The sequence below is a fragment of the Eubalaena glacialis genome, chromosome 13 (assembly GCF_028564815.1).
Source record: "Eubalaena glacialis isolate mEubGla1 chromosome 13, mEubGla1.1.hap2.+ XY, whole genome shotgun sequence".
Classification (NCBI taxonomy): domain Eukaryota; kingdom Metazoa; phylum Chordata; class Mammalia; order Artiodactyla; family Balaenidae; genus Eubalaena; species Eubalaena glacialis.
The window spans coordinates 86237592-86258256 of record NC_083728.1 but is presented as its reverse complement, the minus strand read 5'-3'; the positions used below and the strand labels follow the sequence as shown (position 1 = coordinate 86258256).

Sequence of the window (20665 nt, the reverse complement as noted above, 5' to 3'; positions counted from 1 at the left end):
GCTCAGCCACACCTGAGCGCTCCCAGTGGCCCGCGGCCTACCTGCTGGGTGATCTGGAATCACTGTAATGGGAGGACAGTGAGGGACTGTGGGGGCTGCCGCTGCTGTGGCGATGGGACCTCCGGCCTGGGGACTCTGCATGTGGCCTGGGAAAGAAATCAGGCTGTACTCGAGTTCTGCCCCACCTCCCCAGGGGGGATCCCTGTGAAGGCCTGATGGAAGCCTCTGCTGACCTCCCTGCCCCCCGCTGCTGCCCCCATAGTCTCCCCCCCAGCCCCCCACAATAGTCTCTTACAAAAATAGCCTCATACGAAAATAACACAAACCCTGCGAGCTAGTCCATGTGGTCATTTGTCAGAATTAGGAAAAAGGCATCCTTTTCTGTAGACAGTCCCGGCCCCCCAAGACCTCACTCGCCCCTCAGTTGGTGTTCTTGTGACTGGGATGGGGGGGGGATGCAGGGGAGTCACAAGGACTGAACTTGAAAGGACCCTGGCCTGGGAGGCCACAGGTCTGGGTTCCACTTCCAGCTCTGCCACCGACTCATGGGGGCTCTTGGCTTCCTCTCTGGGTCTGAATTTTTCCTTCTGGGCAGCGGGGACAACATGAGCTATCTTCAAGGGCCTGATTCTGTGATTGTAGAAGGCCAGGTTTTCTGTGCGGGTCGGGGAGGGGAGCGGGCTGAGGGGCTGGAGAGGGGTGGAGGGTACTCACCTCTTCCTTTCTTTGTTCTTTTCTTTTCTTTTGCTCTTGGGGCTTCGAGATCTACAGAAAGCAGAGGCTACCGTGACAGCACAGCCTGAGCCCTGAGCTGGCCGGGGGAGGGCGGGGCCTTCGAGCTCTGGAGCTGGCTGTGTCCAGGTGTGGATCTGAGATGTGTTCCTCTCCCGTACCTGAGACTCCCTGGCTGGCGTGGGCTTGCCCACCCCACCCCACTGCTTTTGTCCCTTTTACTGTGCCAGGCCTTATTCCCTCCTTCTCCTGTAAGTCCTGGCTTGGATCACCTCCTGCCTGGGCCCCAACTGCTGTTCCCTCTGGCAGTGCCATAGGAGATGTGGCTATGGCCCCAGAAGGAGGGGTGACCTGCCCTTTCCTTCTGGCATTGGTCTTGGGATAGGCCCCTCTGATGTGTTGCCATGGTGGGGGTGGCCCCTCCACACCTCATTTGCGTCCCCCGTGCCCCAGGTTCCCTCAGATGGGGCTCTCTAGGGTAGGGTCCAGGCCTCCTGCCTCTCTGTCCCCTCAGACTGTGGCCCAGCCTCGGGGTTTAGGAAAGAAATGATTTCCCTTGGACATGATGATCTTCCTGCTTTGGGGCTACTCAAACCCCATCTCATCTCATCCAGCTCTCTGGGGTTAGCCCCACAGCCCACCTCCTTCTGCCTTTGACAAATGGACTGAGAAGTTTCTGATCAGGCTTCTAAGGTCTCACCCTGTAGGTCTCTCAGCCTCACCCTCCCTGATGCCACCAGATTCCTGCTCAGTCCCTCTAGTCCTGAACCGATGCCTCCTTCTGACCAAACAATGAGGTGATGCTAAGAAACGCCAGAATGTGTTTCACACAAGAGCAGAGTTGGGTGGGGGGCAGGCCTAAGAGTCCAGAGGTTTGGGTTCTAGAACTCGTGCTGCCTGCTTCGGGCCTCAGTCTCCCCCTCTGGAGCTGGTCTGGCCCTAGCTCACCTCTAGGTCTTTCCCAGGACCGATGGGAGCGGGACAGAGGATCTGTGCAAGCGGTTGGTGACCACTGGGGGGCGGTAAGGGGCCCACACTGACCCTGAAGGACCGGAGCGGGGGCACAAGGGGGAGAGACGGGAAATTGGAGGGACAGGAGGAGGTGTTTGTTTAGGCTCCTCCCCCACCTTGCAAGTGGCCGTGGGCAAATTCTCACTGCGGGAATGGGACCAGGGACTCTGCCCCTCCCCAGGGCTGCTGGGAGGGGGTCTGGCTCCAGCGCCAACAGTGGGGATGTGACTGCCCCACATCGTCCTTTCCTCCATGCTGAGTTTTCCACTCCTTTCCACACCCCTACCTCTGCCCGGTTCCGGCCTTACACCTCCTCTCCCCTCTGCAATCCATCCTGAGCAAGCCGCTGTCCTGCTCAGAGACCCCTGCTGGCTCCCAGCCCCACCTGAGTGGAGGCTTCATAGCCTGGCAGCCAGGCTTGTTGGGGGCTGATACCTGCCCCCCAGAAACGCCACCTGCAGGCACAGCCCGCTCACCCCGTCTCCTGTCCGCTGAGCCCTCCTAGCTCGAGAACGTCCTTCTGCCTGTCATGCCCTTTCCCTGCAAACTTGGGGTCCTGATGCTTCTGCCTTCCCGACTGGCACCTCCACGGCTGCACCCCTTGCACACTGGACCAGTATACTGTGTTGTCTGGAAATTCTTGGGGCCCCCAAGGCAAGGCTGACTCATGGGGCAGGCAAGGGTTGCAGTTGGCCTTCCCCCTCCGCCCCCCACCCTCCAGTCCCCTGTCTGGCTCTGGGGAGGAGTCCCTGGAGTGGGAAGAGGGAGCAGGACGGGACCCTGGCAACACCCCTCCCATCATGGCTTCCTTGGTCCCTGCAGGGGGGCACTGGCCTCTGTCCACATCCTCCTGTCCCGCCTCCAAAGGGCGCCACTCACCTGTGCCGTCTCTTCCTCCGGGACCCAGAATCAGACCTGTAGGGCCATAAAAGTGTTCTCTTGAGCATGCCTGGGGTGGCCTGAGGACAGGATCTGCACAGCCTTGGTCACGGCGGGGGCGGCGGAAGTGAGAGGAGGCCCCCGGGGAGGGAGGGTACCTGTCTCGGCGGTGTTTCTTCACATTCTTCTTCCTCTTGCGCAGGGGTGAGGAGCTCCCACAGCTGCGGACACAGTGGAGGTGGGGGTCTAGTGAACTGGGGCCCTGGGATGAGGGGCGGTGGAAATGGCTGGGGAACCCTGGGTGCCTGGGGCCTCAAAGCTGGAAAGGGGATTCCAGGGCTTGAAGCCAACTGCCATTGTACAGAATGAACCGAGGCCCTGAAGGTCCACAAGGTCCCTAAGGGTAGTTGATGGAGCTGCCTGTGTTGTCCCCTCATCACCTTTCCAGCCTTCTGGGCATTGTGAGCGAGGACTGTTTCAAACCCAAAGGTTAGAGGCTCCAATGATGGAATTTCTGGCCTCTGTGGGGAAAAGCTGGCATGTTGGCCGTGTCCAGGGTCCAGGCCCTGAGGTGGCAGGTCTCCAGCCTCTGGGGGATGGCCTTGGACTCTCTCCCACCCACAGACATCCTCTCCAGGCCCAGCCCGTCCATCCCTGACCCGCCTTCATTACTGACCTGCACTCGGAGTCTAGTCTCCTCTTTTTGCTGAGGGCGGGGGGAGAAAGAAGGGGAGACAGACAATTGGGCGGGGTTAGCTGGGGCCCCAGACATTGGCCAGGGTCTCACTTAGCACAGGGGAGAAGGCACATAGAGACGGGGAACCAGAGGACACCAGCCAAACCCCTCCTCCCCTGGCCACTCAAGCTGGTGGTGGAGGCAGGAGCCCTGGAGAGGGCGCTGGGGGATGAAGAGCAGGTGGACCGAGGCGGGGGGGGCTGGGTCAGTGTGTCCAGTTCTGGGGCAGGTGAGTGCCAGTGGTGGGGGTGGGTACTCAGTGGGGGGAGGGGCCTGGTGAAGGGGAGGGGCTCTTGGGGGGGCAGCGCAGTGAGGGGGAGGGATTCAGTAAGGGCAGAGGGGTTCAGCGAGGGGCGGGGCCCACAGTGAGGCGTTGGCGCCTTGCCAGCCGAGGGATGGGCACCTGGGGGCCCCACCGTTCTCCTCCCGTCCCCGCTGGCCGGTGGCAGCTCTCACCGGCTTCTCCGGTGGCCGCCTTTCTTTTTCTTCTTCTTCTTGGGAGGGGGCGACGCCGAGCTGCTGGACCAGTGCTTGGTCCTGGGTGAGAAGGGGCGGGGGGTGGGGGTGGGGCAGAGGTGAGGGGAGAGGGGTGGCCCCATCTGCCCCCCCCCCGCCGCGGCGGGCGCTGACCTGTACCCCCGGTGCCCCCGGTAGCAGGCGGCCGGGCAGCCGCAGTCCACCGGGCCGTCGTCCTCGTCGAAGGGCGCGTACTCCAGGCCCGGCTCGGTGCCCTCGATCAGCCGCGGGGTCTCCGCCACGCTGCCGGCGACAGGGACGCTCAGCACCCGCCACCGCGGCCCGGCCTTCCGGCGGCCCCTTTCTCCGCGCGGCGCACCGGGGCCTGGCCGGGCGGCAAGGTCGGAATGCGCCGGCACCCGGGTCTGCGGCCCCGACCTTTAGAGGGTCAGGCGGGGATCTGGGTAACCCGACCGGGAGCCTCCCTTACAGGGCCCCAGCCTCAACGATGCTATATTTTGTCCCCATTCTCAACGATGCCATATTTTGCAAAAGAGAAAGAAGAGTACGGAGCCCTGCCCCCTCACTTAGCCCTCCTCCTTCTAAGTTCTCACCCTCTGGGAGCCCCCTCCTCCTTAGTGAGGCCCCTCCCCTCGCCGAGGCCCCTCCCGACACTGATTCTTTGTCCCTCAGTCCCATCCAATGCGCCCCAGTCCCCCCCACTGAGCCCCCTCTTCCCTCGTTGAGCCCCTTTCACTGATCCCTGCAGCCTTAACCCCAGCGTCCTATTTCAGAGCCCCTGTCCCCTCCCCAGCTCCCCTTTTCCCTCACTGAGCCCCGCTTTCTCAGAGAGCCCCTTCCCCCTTTCTTAGCTGCCCCCTCTCTGATATCTGTCCATCCTTAATCCCGCGGTCCCTGAGCCCCCTCCCCTGCCGGAGTGCCTCCCTCCAGCCCCTTCTGCATCTCTGAAATATTCATAGCCTCTCCTTGCCCTCCTCTCTGCAGCCTCTGGAGGCCTGGCGGCTCTTCTCCCGCTGCCAGGCTGTCATCAATCACTGCCCAGTGGCAGTCGGCACAGGCCTCTGCACTCTGCCCGCCCCCCATGCTCCCCATCCATCTTGCCGAGCTCTCCGCTTCGCTCAGCGGGGACCGCGTCATCTCGTCCCTGCTACCGGCTTAGGAGCCCCCAGCCATCTTCTGCCACAGATGTTTGCTCCCTGCGGGCACTTGGAAGAGTGGAGATTCTTCCTAAAGGCCACTGGGCTTAAGGCAAGAGCAGGAACTTTGAAGCTGCAGATGTGCCCTCATTATGTGCTGTCCCTGAGTCACTGTGTGACCCAGTGCCTGTCATGCTCCCTCTCTGAGCCTCTTCTCCAAGATAAGAATGCTAATTACGTCATAGCGTTGTTGGGACAGTTCACTGAGGTCCCAGATGCTGTGTAACTTTGTTTTTTATTGAACACGCCTGGAAATAACCCTCCAAAGGCCCAGCTCCAGGGTGATGCCCCCACCCCATCTTCCATTTTTCACTCCGTGCTGGCTCAGACAGTGCCCCTCCCAGATGGAGGCTCAGGCCTGGTTTCACCGGGCTCATCTTTTTCCTGCCCAGAGCGAGGGAGTCCAGGGCTTGGATGGCAGAGCATTAAGGACGTGACATAAGCTTTGGATTCACACAGACAGGTCTGAATTCAGGCATGACCACGCTCACTGCGCCTCCAGCTCCTTATCTATACAACGAGGAAAAGAATATCCCAGCTTTGAGGAGAGGATTAAGTAAGATTCTATGAAGCTCCTGACATGAGGCCTGGCCCGCGACTGTTGTCCTGCACACACGGTCACCATTGCTAGATGGAGGGACCTCTGTCAGACACTCACACACCAACACCTGCTCTTCCAGGGAGAAAAGCAGTTTTGACACATGAAAGAGAAACAGAGCAAGGAAGGTAGATCACAGCCACAAGGTGAAAGAATTTTCAGGGACACATCTCCGGCAGAGCACCCACTAAGCAGCTCTTTGAAGACTGATTTTTGTATTTGAAAAAAAAAGAATGTAACCCATATCTGACAGGGTTAGCTAGCCTTGAGGCTCGTGTCAAGAATGTCATTTGGATCCCAAACACTATCCTGGCCCTGGTGTGATGGGAGGTGTTTCTGGGGTGATGGAGGCTCACGTCATTCCCCTGCCCCTGCAGAGCCAAACACCCGCACATCCCTTCATTCAAACCTCTCTACTCTTCCCCGTGCTCCTCTTCCTGAAGCCAGTGGCCTCCTACTTCCTGTCCCTGAAATCTCCAACTCCTGGGCCTGTCCCAGGGCCCATTGCCCCCCACACAGCCCTCAGCCACACAAATGCCTGACACATAAAACGCAGTCTTTAGCAAAACTGAAGGGTACCACAAACATCGTGTGGGTGAGCCAGTGGGAGGAGGGAGCTTCCGTTTATCCTAACACAAAAATGATGAAGGTTATTTACAAAATGAAACAGCTCAGTTTGGGCCCTGCCTTCTGCAGGAATCCTTCCTTGCCTCCTAATATCCGAGGTGGGTTAGCCACTGAATACAGGCCCTCACTGGGCCCTCCTCATTGTGCTGGCTGCACCCCTAGAGACATCTTTCCTTTCTACCTCTGTCCCAGGGACAGAGCTCCCTCCCCTCTGCCCCATCCTCCCTCCCTGGGACCTTATCATTTGACCTCTCTCACTTTCCAGTCCTTTCTGGGAGGTTGATCTTGTCTGCTGGGAGCACTGGAAGACAGGCGTGGGGAGATCCAGGCTCAGGGAGATGCACAAGGTTTCAGAACCTTCTGGTAAGACTTTCCCTGGCAGTTCCAGGGGTATAAATGGGCCTATGCTGAGGCCTCTCTTGCTGGTTTTATGCGGCTGGTACCATTATGTCCACTTTGCAGGCTCTCCCAGGGCTAGAACACTGGGTTCTCCTGTCCTGACCTTCCTGGTTGATAATATCACTAATAAGAATGTTCTCTAATGTTTAGATGGCTCTCCACAGTTCAAATCCCACTTAGAACCAGTTCCTGATTTAGAGAAATTTGCACGCCCCCACTTCATAGATGAGAAAACTGAGGCCCGGAGAGGGAAAGGAACATCTCCTATTGTGGGGGACCTTTGATTAAGAATGTAAGTTCACCTATGCAATTGGCTTTGAGAATTCATGTGCAAACAGGACGGCCCTCGACTCTGCTGGCTGGGCTTCCCTGCTGTGGATGTTAGCTCAGCAGTCCCCTCCCTGCTCTGTAGACACAGCTGTGGGTGTGCGCACTGAATTCTAGATTTGTTTAGCATTTCCTGCTCTTAAGTTCACGTTTGTTAGTTAGTTTACTCCTCACCACGACTGTGGAATAGGCAGGGGAGGCATTCCTCCCCTGTGACGGAACGAACTGAACCCCACAGAGCTGACCAAAGTAAGCCCAGCTGGAGCCCACTGCAGAGGGACCAAGGGCAAATCGAGGTTGAACCCAGCACCGCATGGAACGCCTGTTGGACAGGCTTCCCAGGAAGGGCTCTGACCTGGGAAGAGACTGCCAGTCACAGGCTCTTCCTCCTGACAGCAGTTTCGCTAATTAACTGCTTCTGTTTCCCATTTGCCAGGAGCCTAATGGCCCATTGACAGATGAATGAATCCAGACAGAAGAGGAGGAGGATTCCAGGCAAAGGGGCTGCCCTCTCCGTTCACTCATTCAGCCTGTGTGCCAGGCCTTCCCCGGGGCTGGGGGGAGGGGGCAGGGGTGGCGGGAACAAGGGCCTCTCCTGCCTCATCAGGCCTGGGGCCTCTCCTGTAGCGCCTCACAGCACAGGGCAAAAATATGACAAGTGCATATGACACTAATCTAAGGCAGGTGCCGCGTGCTGTTCTGAACACTTTACATATATTTATCTCATTCAGTCATTTAATACTCAACAAGCCTCTGATGTGGGTATCATCATTGATATCCTCATAGCAAAAATATGAGGCATGGAGAGGTCACACTATGTATAAAATTAGACACATGGGAAAAAAAAAACACTGGCATTTGCTCATTGTTTTAGGAAGTAGCATATGAATATCGTTTTCCAGAAACCCTCTCTCCCAAACATTGTGTTATATTACATAACTATGAAAACAATTAATCTTTTTTTAAAGTATCCAGAGTAAACTTTAATGGTTCTGCGCTCTTACAAACCAAGATGCAATATAATCTTATGTCCATATACGGGATGTGCATTATATAGTGATGAAAACAATTATTCTTAAAGGTTGTCTATTAAAGTGAAAAAAAGAACAAAGAACCGATAACAGACATAGAAGTAAAGAAAACATTGTATATATCCCAAAGAGAAGAAGATTTTACTTTTATCCCAGGAATAAAGTGGTTTCTAGAGGCAGCCTTGAATGATGGGGTATATTCGAACCCGTGCACAAGGGTGTTTCCGGCTGAGGGCCCAGGATGAGCAAAGGCGTGGAAGTGAGAATGTGCAGGACATGGCTGCGAGCTGCCAGCAGGTCGGGCTGGCTACTGCGTGATACTGGGAGTGGGAAGCCAGGCTGGGTCTAGAGTGTGGAGAGCCTTGAGTGCCAGGCCAGAGAATCCAAATTTGATTGCCTGGAGGGTGGGGAACCACAGAAGTTTTCTGGGGCAAAATAGGACTCCCCACATGAATCAGTTTCCAGACAAAAGCATGTCCTCTCTCAGTGTCTCTGGGACCACACTCTCCATCACTTCTCTCCCAGATTAGAGTGCCAGCTGCCCCACTGTTCTCCTTGTAGTTTCACCCATCTGATCCATCTGCCAAAGGAGAAAGCCCCTAAACACCTGTCTGACCACATCACACCTCTCAAAAGCCTTCCACTGGCTCTTACCATCTATGGGATCACACCCAGAACACCGCGGTATGATGTTCTGGTGTCCAGTGTGGAGAGTAGACTGGAGGGGACTACTCCATGATCTCAGACTTCCGGCCTCCAGAACAGTGAAAAATAAGTTTCTGTTGTAGATCAAGGCACCCAGTTTACGGTACTGTGTTATAGCAGCCCGAGGTGCCTAAGACAGTGGTGGTGATCATCCAGTGGTGATGTACGTCTGCTGTGTGCCAGCCACTACTCCTCACACTTACAGTCACTGTTTCAGTTAATTTCCTCTACAATCCTTTGAGGATGGTACTAATATCTGCATTTTATAAATAAAGAACTGAAGGCCCACAGAAATCAAGGACCTACCCAAGTCACACAGCTGGGGTGTGGTGGAGCTGGGATACAGAGCTCAGGGGGTTAATACTGAACTTAGAGGTTAAGACAGGTGGGGTGTCTGATGCCAGAGCACACACTCTCCCTCCACTAGCCTGTACTCTGAACTAAGAACTGAAGACCTGGTCGGATGGCAGGTCCACAGGAAGGCATATGACCAATCTGTTGCTAGCCCTCTGTCACCTCTCTGCCTCTGGCCTTGGGTTCAGCACCACAAACAACTCTTCCCAGCCCGGGAGTAATCCAGGCCACCGTCACTGCTGCAGTCACTGTTTGCAACGCTATTTTCATACCATTTTGGCTGCCTGAGCTAGAAGAAGGCTTCTGGTCTCACCCCTTCCCTGTGTAAAGGAGGAAACTGAGGCTTTGGGGGAGATTGGGCAAACCACACTATTTTAGGCACCAGGGATACAGCAGTAAACAAAACTGATAACGAACTTGTCCTCAATGTCTTCTAATATTCTAGTAGGATCCCAGGACCCTGCCAAGTCTATATTCTCCTCTGCTTCCAGAGCAGGAGTCCTCCTTGACTGTCAAGTCTTCCTGACACTGCCTCTTCCGAGGAACCCTTCCTGACCGACCACCCTAGCCTGTCTCTCTTCCCCCACCAAACACGCACAGAGCTTGAGACTAAGTTGTTCAAGTGGCCACATTGTTGCTTCTTGTCCGTGGCTGCCAGTAATTCCTGGTTTCAGGTTGGAGGTTTGTGTTTCCACCCAGGGAGCAGGGGCAGTCTTTCCCTCCCCCCACCCCCGCCCCCCTCATAGCACTAGCGCAGGGTTCGGCATACAGCACAGACCCTCAAGGACATTCCTTCTGATGATGGACACTGCAACCTCTCCATGACATCCTTCCCAATGTGTCCCAGTTCTTAATTGCATCATTCATTCATTCATTCCAGGAAAGAGAAGATCAGGACTTCTGGAAAAGACTTGGGAGTCATCCACTAACAGGAGAGCGTTCCAGCTGGGGGATGGATGAGATTCCCCAGGAAGAAGAGGGAAGGCAGACCTGGGGAAGAGACCTGAGGACATGACAGATCCTTGCGGGGAGCCAACATCTGAGAAGTGGGCAGGAGTCAGGGAGGAGCAGAAGCCATCAGAGGGGTAGGAGGAAACTCCCAAAGAACTGAATCTTGGAAGCCAGGGGGAAAAGCAGGTTTCCACTGGGGAAGTACAGTGGTGGCATGTGCCAGAGAGAGGCCAGGCCTGCAGAGGAGCCCGGGCCGTGCTAAGTAGGGCTCAGGCAGCCACAGCCCAAGCAGGTCACCGGAGTCATGGGGGCAAGAAGCCAGAGCTCCATGGCTTAAGGAAGTGGAGACAACGTGTACCACATGCTCTGCAGAAATGTGGTGGAAATAGGAGAGAAACATGTGGGCTGGAAGCTGGAGGAGACGGCAGAATTGAGGAAGGACACGGAGTAGATTAAGAAGGCGCCCAGGAGAGGGCAGGCAGGATGGCAGGTTTGGGCTGGAGGGGCGGTTATCGCTGGAAGGGCCCAGAGAAGGTGGCAAAGGTAGCTTCCGGATGAGGCCTCCCGCCCTCACACTGGATGGAAGAGGAAAGCGTGGCTGACTTTCCAGAAGAGCCCTGGGGGGAATTGGGGGGACACAGGTCAGAAAGGCAGGACCTGGTGGGTTTGGAGGTGGTGCGGGCAGCAGCGGGAGCATCTGGTTGTCAGGAGGTTTGAGAAGGGAAGGGAGGGAGGGGCTCGCCCTGTTTGGTGGTGGTGGGGACCTTCGGGCATCAGTGAGGTGGGCACAGCAGTTGCTGAGGGGTGCTGTGGGTTCTGGGAAGCTGGAGAGAAGGAGGTGGTGGTGGTATGACTTCTTCCCACCTCCGGGGAGGAGAGAGCAGCCCCGCTGAGCCAGGCTCCCCCAGATCACCCATGAGCCCCCCACAAACCCGAGGCTGCCGTGACTCTGCTTCTTCTTTTTTTCTTTTTTCTTTTTGGCCGCGCTGTGCAGCACGTGGGACCTTAGTTCCCTGACCAGGGATCGAACCCCCGCCCCCTGCAGTGGAAGCGCAGAGTCCTAACCACCAGACCTCCAGGGAAGCCCCCCTGACAGCTTCTGCTCCTACTCAAGCCAGAGAGGTGAGGTTAAGTGGGGTTAGGAGGGGAACCCCCCCACCCCGGGAGCCCCCAGCAGTCTAGAATTTCTGCAGAAAGGGCTTCCCCGCTGCCCATCGAGGTCCATCTACTCCTGCCATGCTGTTTGCCCTCAAGACAACGGCAACAGGAAAGTCGCTCAGAAGATGCTGCTGTCGTTTTATTTTTGTGCCAGTAAAGGTGCACAGGGACTTAGGGACCCAGCAAGAGGCCATCAGCCAGCCATGCCTGGACACTTGCAGTCCCCGCCCTCCTACAGCAGCTGCGCCATTTCATATGGTTTTGAGTGGTTGACGGTTCTCCTGTAATCTGAGACAAAGTCGGCCTCCCTATAACTTCCCTGTTTGATCCCAAGCCCACCCGGGGGGCCACAGCACCCCAATGCTCCTCCTGTCCTGTGACAGCTGCAGAGATGTGACCGCCGCAGAGCCCATGCTCTCTGTACCCGATAAGCCTTTGGCTAAGCCAGCAATGGCATTTGGTGCATTAGTTCTTATTCTCCAGAGTCTGTGCTTGCTCTGGAGGCCGCTTCCTAGGCGGTAGTAGTTGGGGCAGAGGGACTAGCCTCTCCGTCACTGACAACACCAGGGTGAGAACATTTCTCAAGTTCCTGATTCGCAGCCCAGGATTCCCAGAGCTGAGATCTGGGGTGCCTCCCCTACCGCTGGGCGATAGATAGAACCCAGGGCACAGGGAGAGGGCCTCGGGGATGCCCAGCAGCTCCTGCTAGCGCCCTGGGCCAGGCCAGAGCTTCCAGTGGACAAGACCCATGCCCTCTCCTCCTCCTCCTCTTTCTCCCCCGCTCCAGCCCCGACCAACTTAGGGAGCCCTGGGAAAGGCCCCTCTGGCCCCCAGCGGCTGCCTGAGCCTGCACTCTCCCTGTGCCCTGCCCCCACCCAGGCAGCACTCACACGTGGCCCCCAGGCCGGTCCTCCCTGGTGAGCATCCCCTCCTTCTCCATCAGCATCTGCCGGAAAGTCCTGACCTTCTGCCGGGTCTCCTCCTCTGAGTACCTGTGGGGCACAGGGAAGATGAGAACTGCTGTCTTGGCTTTGGTTTCCTCCCCACCTGCCCGCCCCCCAGCCCATCCCCCCAGCCCTCAGTCATGTGGGCACCTTCCAGCTTGCAACGACCTGTCCTAGGTCACACCACCACCAAGATTCTCAGTGCTCAAGGCCTACCCGTTTTGCACCAACTCAGCCAACCAATCAACTAAACAAACAAACTACCAGCCAAACAAACACATAAACTAAAGGAAGTGTTGTTCCCAGAAGTGGGGAGACCCACCAGGGGAGACGGGGCCCTTCCTCCTGGCCCTCCCCCACCCCAGGGCAGGCCTCCCTCCCACGTCCAGGCTGCAGTCACTCTCTGGAGACATTTTAGGGGACAAGTGAGACCCCTGGCCTTGACACATACATGGCCTTTTCTGCTTTCCTGGCCTCAAGGACCTCTGATCCTCACAATAGCCTGGGGAGATCCTCAGGGCATCCCCGCCTCTGCAAGGTCTAGGCTGCCAGGTGGCTGGCCCAGGATCCCAGGGGTAGATCCATTGCTTCCCAGCTTGGGATGGGGGGTGGATGAAGTCTGGGCCTTGGATGGAAGCTCCCGACTTCTCTACTCCGCTCTCCCTCCCTCCCTGAGGCTAGGGACCAAAGCCCAGAATTATCTACCCCTCATCCTTGTTCCCACACCCTGGGCTTGGTTGTAACCTCTCTCACACCACCACTGTGACAGCTGCCCTGGTCTCTCAGCCCATGTCCATGCTGCTCCCGGGGTGGGGGGGTTCTGTGCTCACCCAGCCCCCGGCCCTGTGCCCAGCACACACAGCTGCCCAGTGGATGCTGCTGATTGAGTCTTGGCGCCCCAGGCTCCCACCCTCTCCCCTTCCTGGGCTACAAGTCATTGTCCTGGACAGAAAATATGGTGACCAAATAGGAACCGGGGTCCCATCTTCTTTGTCATCTGACCATCCACCCTCTGTGCACACAGCAGGCCCAGCCCGCCCCACTCAGCCTGTCCATGAAAATGGTACATTGTTCCCTCTCAGGGACCCCATCTCTTTTCTCCTTCCTTCCTCTCCTTCAGCAAGCATTTGGGATTGACCCCGCCTTTTTGGAGAGCAATTTGGCAATTCTTTTCAAAAGGCTTAAAGAAAAATGAATACAGCTTTTGATTCATAAATTAACTTCCAGGTTTACTCTGCGGAAGTAACCGTGGCTAAGCACAAAGATGTGACTCATGGCATGTTTACAGCAGGATGGATTCCCACCCCCCCACCAGGTTAGGTGTCAACGTTTGTGTTTCCATAGCAAACTGAGCTTCCCGGTTCCCGGCAGGTGGTTCGTGTGCTAGTCATCATCCGTTGACTCCTCTGCAGCCTGCACTGGCCTGGGAGTTCCCTGAGGGCAGGGACCTTGTCTGTCTGAATTGCTGCTGTGTCCCCAGCACCTGGCACCTTGCCTGCCACACGTGGCATCCAAAAATATTTGATAAATGAGTAGATGGTGATGGAGAGGATTGAAGAGTTCGAAGGTGGAATTTTCATTTTGGAAAGATGGCTCTGGTGGCCATGTGGCTGGAGGAGAGGGAGGCTGGCCCTGGGCTACGGCAGGGGTTCAGGGGGGAGGTGCTGAGGTCAGAGCTAGAGAGTGGGCGTGAAGATGGAGGGGGAGAAGTGGACGAAATACCATCTGGTAGGGAGAATGGCTGGGACTCAGGAACCGATTGAATATGTCGGGGGGGGGCGGTTAGGAGGGGAGCAATACCTACTTCTTAACCATGTGTCCCCTGACCCCCAGCTGGGGTGTCACCCTCTATAGGTTTGGCCACCTCTGTGGCCCACTATAGGGAGGATTTTTTTTCACCATTTTAACCATTTTTTTCTTTTCTTTTTTTTAATTGACGTGTTGTTGATTTACAATGTTGTGTTAGTTTCAGGTGTACAGCAAAGTGATTCAGTTATATGTACACACATGTATATTCTTTTTCAGCTTCTTTTCCCTTATAGATTATTACAAAATATTGAGTCGAGTTCCCTGTGCTATACAGCAGGTCCTTCTTGGTTATCTATTTTATATATAGTAGTGTGTATATGTTAATCCCAATCTCCTAATTTACCCCTCCCCATGGGGAGGATGGAGTCCAGCCTGGCAGGGGGAGGAGCCCGTCTCTTCCAACCCCCCACCGTTTCCGCAGGAGTGTGTGTGTCTCAGGTCCTGCTGTGCTGACACCACTGACCCAGCTTCACCAGCGCTGGGCCTTGGCTTGTAAGTGTCCACCTTGGTCCCTGTTTAGCATTCAGCCGGAGGTCCCTAGGCCTTGCTTGCTGGGCAGGACAGAGCCCTCGGTCACCGGGCTCTGAAGGAGGGAATCCCTCCTACTGTAAACATCCCCTGAGTCACATCCTTGGTCCTTTTCTGAGCAGTGGAGGCTCAGGGGAACTGCTTCCATCTCACCTTCTCCTCAGGAGACCAGCTTGTCATTGTCACCAGCACAGAGAAAAACAGTATCGGCCCTTCAGCACTGCCAAGCCCCCAACTCAGAGACCCCTGGGAGGGAGACACCAGCTGGCCGGGCCATCGGCAGGGGGCCTGGGACCTGGCAGGGTCCGGAAGGAGGTGGACCAAGAGCAAGACTGGGCCAGACCCCCAGCTGTATGGGAGGGGCTTCAGGCCAGGGTCCAAGCCGCATGCCTGGGGATCTACAGAGCATGTGAAGGCTGGGAGGTGGGAGCGAAGCCCAGGATTTCATGAAGCCCTGGAGCAGGACGTGTGCAGGGACTTAGGGCTCATCCCAGAGCCGGCAGGTGTAAGGCGAGGTGACTAACGCCAGCACCTGCTGTTGGGGGGCCGCTGTTGCTGGACTGACCTGACTCAGGAAGACCCCTCTACGCGCCGGGGTTTCTTGCTGGGAGAAGCTAGGACCCAGGGCGGACATCTGGTTATTGGGCGAAGTGGTCTCAAGTGTGACCACCACCTGGAGTCTCCTCTCCCCTCACACCTCTCAGCTGAGGCCATAGGCATTACGAGGAGAGGCAGAAGAGCCAGGCCATCCTGTTTTCGAATCCCAGCACCCCCACTTTCTAGCTCTGTGACCTTGGACAAGTCTGCATACTTCTTTTAGCCTGAGCCTCTACATCTGTGAAACGGGCTAGTAACCTGCCTTTCAAGGTCGTCACAGGATTAAGGGAGATGATGCATATAAAGCACTTTGCGCAGTGCGTGGCACGTAGTAGGTGCTCCATAAATGGAGTTGATTGAGGATTATTTGTCCCAGAGCTGTGGGGACAAAGGGTCTAGTCGTCCCAGGCTCCCTGCCTTTTTCTACCCTAGACCCCTCCCAGGTCAGCGTGGTTCCGGGTCAGGAGTCACCTGGGCCTCTCCCCTCTGCTCTCCCAGGAGGCAAAGGCTGAGGAGAGGGAGGCTGGTATCCAAATCATCCACTCCCTGCGGATGTGGCAGCACCTGCCAACTTAAGGCCACGCAGGAGGCCTGGCTGGCTAAAAGTCAAGGGCTTGGACAGGGGAAGCGGGTAGGCAGGGCAAGGCTGCCTGTCTCAGCGCCACAGCCTACTGGCTCCGCTGCTTCCCAAGCCGGTCTGGCTCCCTCATTGCCGCTTCACTCTTCGGGAAGGATGTGCCAAATTCATTTTTGCTTGGGGACTTCCTGGGTTGCCCTCTGGGGCTGGGGCGGGGGGAGGGGACAATGCATTTCTTTTTTTTTTTTAATTTGGCTGCGTCGGGTCTTCACTGCTGCACACGGGCTTTCTCCAGTCGCGCGAGCGGCGGCTACTCTTCGTTGCGGTGCGCGGGCTTCTCATTGTGGTGGCTTCTCTTGTTGCAGAGCACGGGCTCTAGGCACGCGGGCTTCAGTAGTTGTGGCGCGTGGGCTCAGTAGTTGTGGTTCGCGGGCTGTAGAGCGCAGGCTCAGTAGTTGCGGCGCACGGGCTTAGTTGCTCCGCGGCATGTGGGATCTTCCCGGACCAGGACTCGAACCCTTGTTCCCTGCATTGGCAGGCGGACGCTTAACCACTGCGCCACCAGGGAAGTCCACACAATGCATTTTAACACTTTTTTTTTTTTTTTTTTTTTTAATTTTTATTTATTTTATTTATTTATGGCTGTGTTGGGTCTTCGCCTCTGTGCGAGGGCCCTCTCTAGTTGCGGCAAGCGGGGGCCACTCTTCATCGCGGTGCGCGGGCCTCTCACCATCGCGGCCTCTCTCGTTGCGGAGCACAGGCTCCAGACGCGCAGGCTCAGTAATTGCGGCTCACGGGCCCAGTCGCTCCGCGGCATGTGGGATCCTCCCAGACCAGGGCACGAACCCGTGTCTCCTGCATTGGCAGGCAGATTCTCAACCACTGCGCCACCAGGGAAGCCCGACACACAATGCATTTTAAAAGAGGGTCCCAGCGTTGAAAATGTTTCATTCTGCCTGTCTTTGCTCAGATCCGGCATTTCCTAGATAATTACTTCCTCGGTCATTAATTTGATCTTCACCACAGCTCTGAGGGGGGGTGGGTGGCCTTACTATTCCCATTTTACAGATGAGGAAACAGAACAGGGAGAGGGGAGGATTCAAAGCTCCAGACCCAGCTAGGGGCAGAGCCTTGCTCTGTCCACCTCCAGTGTCCTCATGGGAAGGGGCATGGGTAGGATGTGGGAGGATGTTTGGGGCCGGAGCTGGAGCATCACGTCACAAAGGCTGGGGGCGCTGTCCCCACCCCCAAGGTGGTTGCGGCTGCACGTGGAGGCTGCCCAGGAAGATGACTCCGAAGGCAGCGTCAATCACCAGTGAATTAGCCGCCATCCATCAACATTAAGGAAGGGATTTCTTTTTAACAGGGCCAAAGAATATGTGTTCCTGTGACTAATGGGAATATTTGTCAAATGCCTGAGAAGCTGGTAAATAAATGCGAATGACCCAGCGTTTCTAGAAATGGATATTAATGGCTGGATTTTATAACAGAGCAAAGGTCTCTAGTGTTTGTGGAGCACTTTCTGGGGATTGGCTCCGCGTGCGGGAGCCCTGCATGTCCCTTAGTCCACAGGACACTTGGAACAACTCCCCCCCCCACCTTTAAAAAATTTTTTTTTAACTTTTTATTCTTATTTTTGTTTATTTATTTATCCCCACCACCACCACCCCCCCGGCCCGGCTTGCGGGATCTTAGTTCCCCGAACAGGGATGGAAACCCGGGCCCTCAGCAGTGAAAGCGTGGAGTCCTAACCATTGGACGGCCAAGGAATTCCCAGAACAACTTCCTATTTAACAGGCCAGTAGCTGTGACTTGCCCAAGGTCACAGGCCAGGGCTGGAGCTTTGTGGGAGACTCCAGTCTAAGGACCACTTGGAGTGAGAGCTTGGGTGGGGGAAGGGCCCCTGACGGAACATCTGGAGGCCTGATGGGTGCTTCCTAGAGAGGCGTAAGTCCTTGATGCCAGGGGACGGACACCAGGGACACGGCCAAATGCTGTCCCCCTCCACCTGAGGCTGCCCTCGTCGGATAATAAGCCTCCCAGTGCAGGGGGAGATTCAACCGGCGGGGTGGGGCGGTTGGGGAGGGAAGGCCCCCGAAAGGTTGGGGCTCTGTGAGGGGGAGGGCTTTCCGAAGGGGAAGGTTCAGTGAAGAGGAAGGGGCTTAGGAAGGGGGCGGGGCTCTGTGAGGGGAAGGGTCGGGGCTTTGTGAGAGGGAGGGGGCGGGGCCCTGTGACGGGGAAGGGGCGGGGCTCTGGGAGGGGAAGGGGCGGGGCTCTGGGAGGGGAAGGGGCGGGGCTCTGGGAGGGGAAAGGGGTGTTTTCCTAGAATGAAGCACAGAAGGCTGGTTCTCTACTGTCCCAGTCACCCTGTTCCCCAGCCACGCCCACACTCCCTCCACTCCTCGAGTCTTCCAATTCAGCAGGATTTGCAGGTTTAATTAAGGTCTGGGACTCTCTCTGCAGAAGGATACTCCATTCCCACCCGCTACTCCACTCTGCCCCTGGGGAGCTCTTTTCTTTGGCCACATCCACAGCTCCTCAAACCTGTTTTCATTGCCAGCTGGAAGCCTCCTTTCTGTCTGTCTTCAGCAGCCTTCCACCCATCCGTCCCTCTCTGCAGGGACCCTCCCCACCCCCACCTGGTCCCCACCTGGAGGTGAACGCCAAGTGCCCGTGCCCCTTTCTTTTCCTACAAGTGGCCCTGCCTGGCAGCCTTGGCCCTGCCTTCCTGAGGGCCTTGGGTGGTGGTGACTATCTCTTTCTGAGCCTCAGTGTCTTCTGGGCTCCAACGGGACAGTGAGCCTTGTCTTGGCTGCCTCTTAGGGAGCCCAGGAGGCCTGGATGAACAGACAAAGATGTGGTTTGGAAGGACTGCTGTACACAGGCTGTCTGTCCCCATGTGGCTCCAGGCCCTAATGCACTGGGCATTTCTGATTTCTCAGCTCACTGACAGTGCAAGCCTGATGGGCAGGCCCTGCTCCCCACTTTGACTCCCTCAACAGCCGGCCCAGTAGTTTCAAAGTACTCAGGGCAGATGCAAAAGGGAGGCTTGGGAGTACCAGCTTTCCTTCGAGCTGCACAGATGGGAATGGCTTTGTTCTCTGTTTCTTTGCCTCCAGCTCCACGTGTGAGGGCTGTCCTGTCTCCACTGGATTTTCAGGGGGAGGTCCCTAAATCCTTACTGATTAATGCACACCCCCTCCTTCTCAGCCTGACGAACTCCTACACGTCCTTCAAGGCCCATTCAAATGTCTTCTCTCATAATCTCCCCTCTGAGCTCCTGAAGCACTTGACCCTCTCCTGTCCTGTCCTATAACCATGATTCTAATCTGTCTTATGGTGGAGTTGGTTGTTAACATGTCTGTTTCCCTCCTGAGATGGGGAAGGAATAGAGGTTGGGAGGGCGGTCTTTGAGGAAGTGACTCCGATTCGGCTCTGGGGTCCAGCGTTGCCCAGCACAGTGCCTGGCACACTTGTGTGCCCCTGCGACTGGTTCTGAACTAGATAGGGTGAAACCTAAGCTTCCGGATGTGGCTGCTGGGTGGGATTCCTTTGCTGAAACCACAGGCAGCCCTCACACATAGTAGGGGCCCACTGTGCTTTCTTGCCTGGCTGCAGCATCTGCTTGGCAGAGACCAGACAGCTCGATCCACCCATTTTATAGAAGGGGAAACTGAGGCCTTGATTTATCATTGATGTTTACAGGCCTCTCTCCTGCACTGGGCTGGATATTTCTGGAAGGCATGGACTGTGTCTCCTTGGCTTCTGCGAATCTAAGCCCAGGTCAGAGCTTGACATAGAGCAGGAGTTCCAGACGACTTATTGGTAGAATAAACTAATAAATGAATGAAAGTTCGGCTGGGCTTGCAATGGTTCAGATTCTGACCTTACAGGCTCCCGGGTCCCAACGCTGGCTCCGCCCCGGCACCGCCCTTGGTTCCCTCCACGCCCCCAGTGCCCCACCCCGGCCCCGCCCCCTGCCGACTCACCCCTGCTCCTCCATCATCTCCTGCAGCTCCATGCACTTGAGCTCCACGCGCCGCTTGCGCTCGTGGTCCAGGATCTCGCGGTGCGCGCGTTTCACTAGGCCGGGCTCCGCGGCGCGCAGCTCCTCCTCCGCCCGCGGCCAGGCCCCCGACGAAGCGCCCGGCTGCGGAAAGCCGTTCGCCGCGTCGGGCGGGGACGGCATGCTGGCCGCCCCGTTGTTCACTGTGGAGGACATGGTGGCTGCTCCCGGAGCTGCTGGCCTCGGCCCTGCGGGGTAGACACAGACACCCGGCGGGATGGTCACTTCTCGGCCACCTGCTAAGCTCCTCTCGGCGCGGGTTAATCCTGGAGATTTAAAGGACCGCTCACGGCTCTAATCCGCTTCCCCACATGCTGCAGAGCCGGGCTGGTGGCAGGTTTGCACCTTTGGGTCACACCCCAGGGCATGAGGGGGAATCGGACACTGGGCTTTCCCCGTCTGTAAGGTGGGTGGATTCAGGCCGGACTAGATGGCCCCTAAGGAACCTTCTCATCTCCAGGGACCTAGTAACCACTCAGGACAACCGTCTCTGCCTTGTACCAATGCCTGGGCCTGCCTGCCTGGCCCCTGCCTGCGCGCCTGCTGGCAGCTCCCCAGGCAGCCAAGTCGGTCTCTGGGAAAATTTGTTGGTTTTATTCTTGTTTTTCCTTCAGGCTCAGTTTAACACCCCCCTCTCACTCCCCAGTACCCATTCTCCTGGCTCTGGCCCCTGGAGTCACAGACCACATGTGCTCCCCCCTCCCAGGCTGCTCTGGGACAGCCCTGCCGAGACGGGAAGATGGAACCTTCTCCAGGCTCAACTCCATTCCCACCTCAGATGCAGTTTTCAGTTCCCACTTGGATTTGGCTAACTTTTCCAAAGTCCATTCCAGGTAGGAGCCTGATTGAAGCCCACAGGACTGTCCCCTCCTTTGTTCTGGGAACACTGCTTCTGAGGATGTGACCAAAAGTGGCACTGACATTAACTCTCCAGGCAGCCACATCCTCCTGCCGGCTTGGGAT

The 20665-nt window shown here is 56.7% G+C and overlaps 1 protein-coding gene across 1 annotated transcript in view; it reads right to left on the bottom strand.

The window, feature by feature from the left end:
- SRRM3 (serine/arginine repetitive matrix 3) overlaps window positions 1-19858 on the bottom strand; it is a 33191-nt gene extending 13333 nt beyond the window's left edge. The window contains exons 1-9 of the mRNA XM_061208376.1: window positions 19626-19858; window positions 12072-12173; window positions 3989-4117; window positions 3815-3895; window positions 3299-3328; window positions 2781-2843; window positions 2623-2658; window positions 715-765; window positions 42-146 (exon numbers count right to left, since the gene is read on the bottom strand). Coding sequence (XP_061064359.1) covers window positions 42-146; window positions 715-765; window positions 2623-2658; window positions 2781-2843; window positions 3299-3328; window positions 3815-3895; window positions 3989-4117; window positions 12072-12173; window positions 19626-19858 — 830 coding nt within the window. The remainder of the gene's footprint in view (window positions 1-41; window positions 147-714; window positions 766-2622; window positions 2659-2780; window positions 2844-3298; window positions 3329-3814; window positions 3896-3988; window positions 4118-12071; window positions 12174-19625) is intronic.
- Between the last annotated feature and the right edge of the window lie 807 nt (window positions 19859-20665).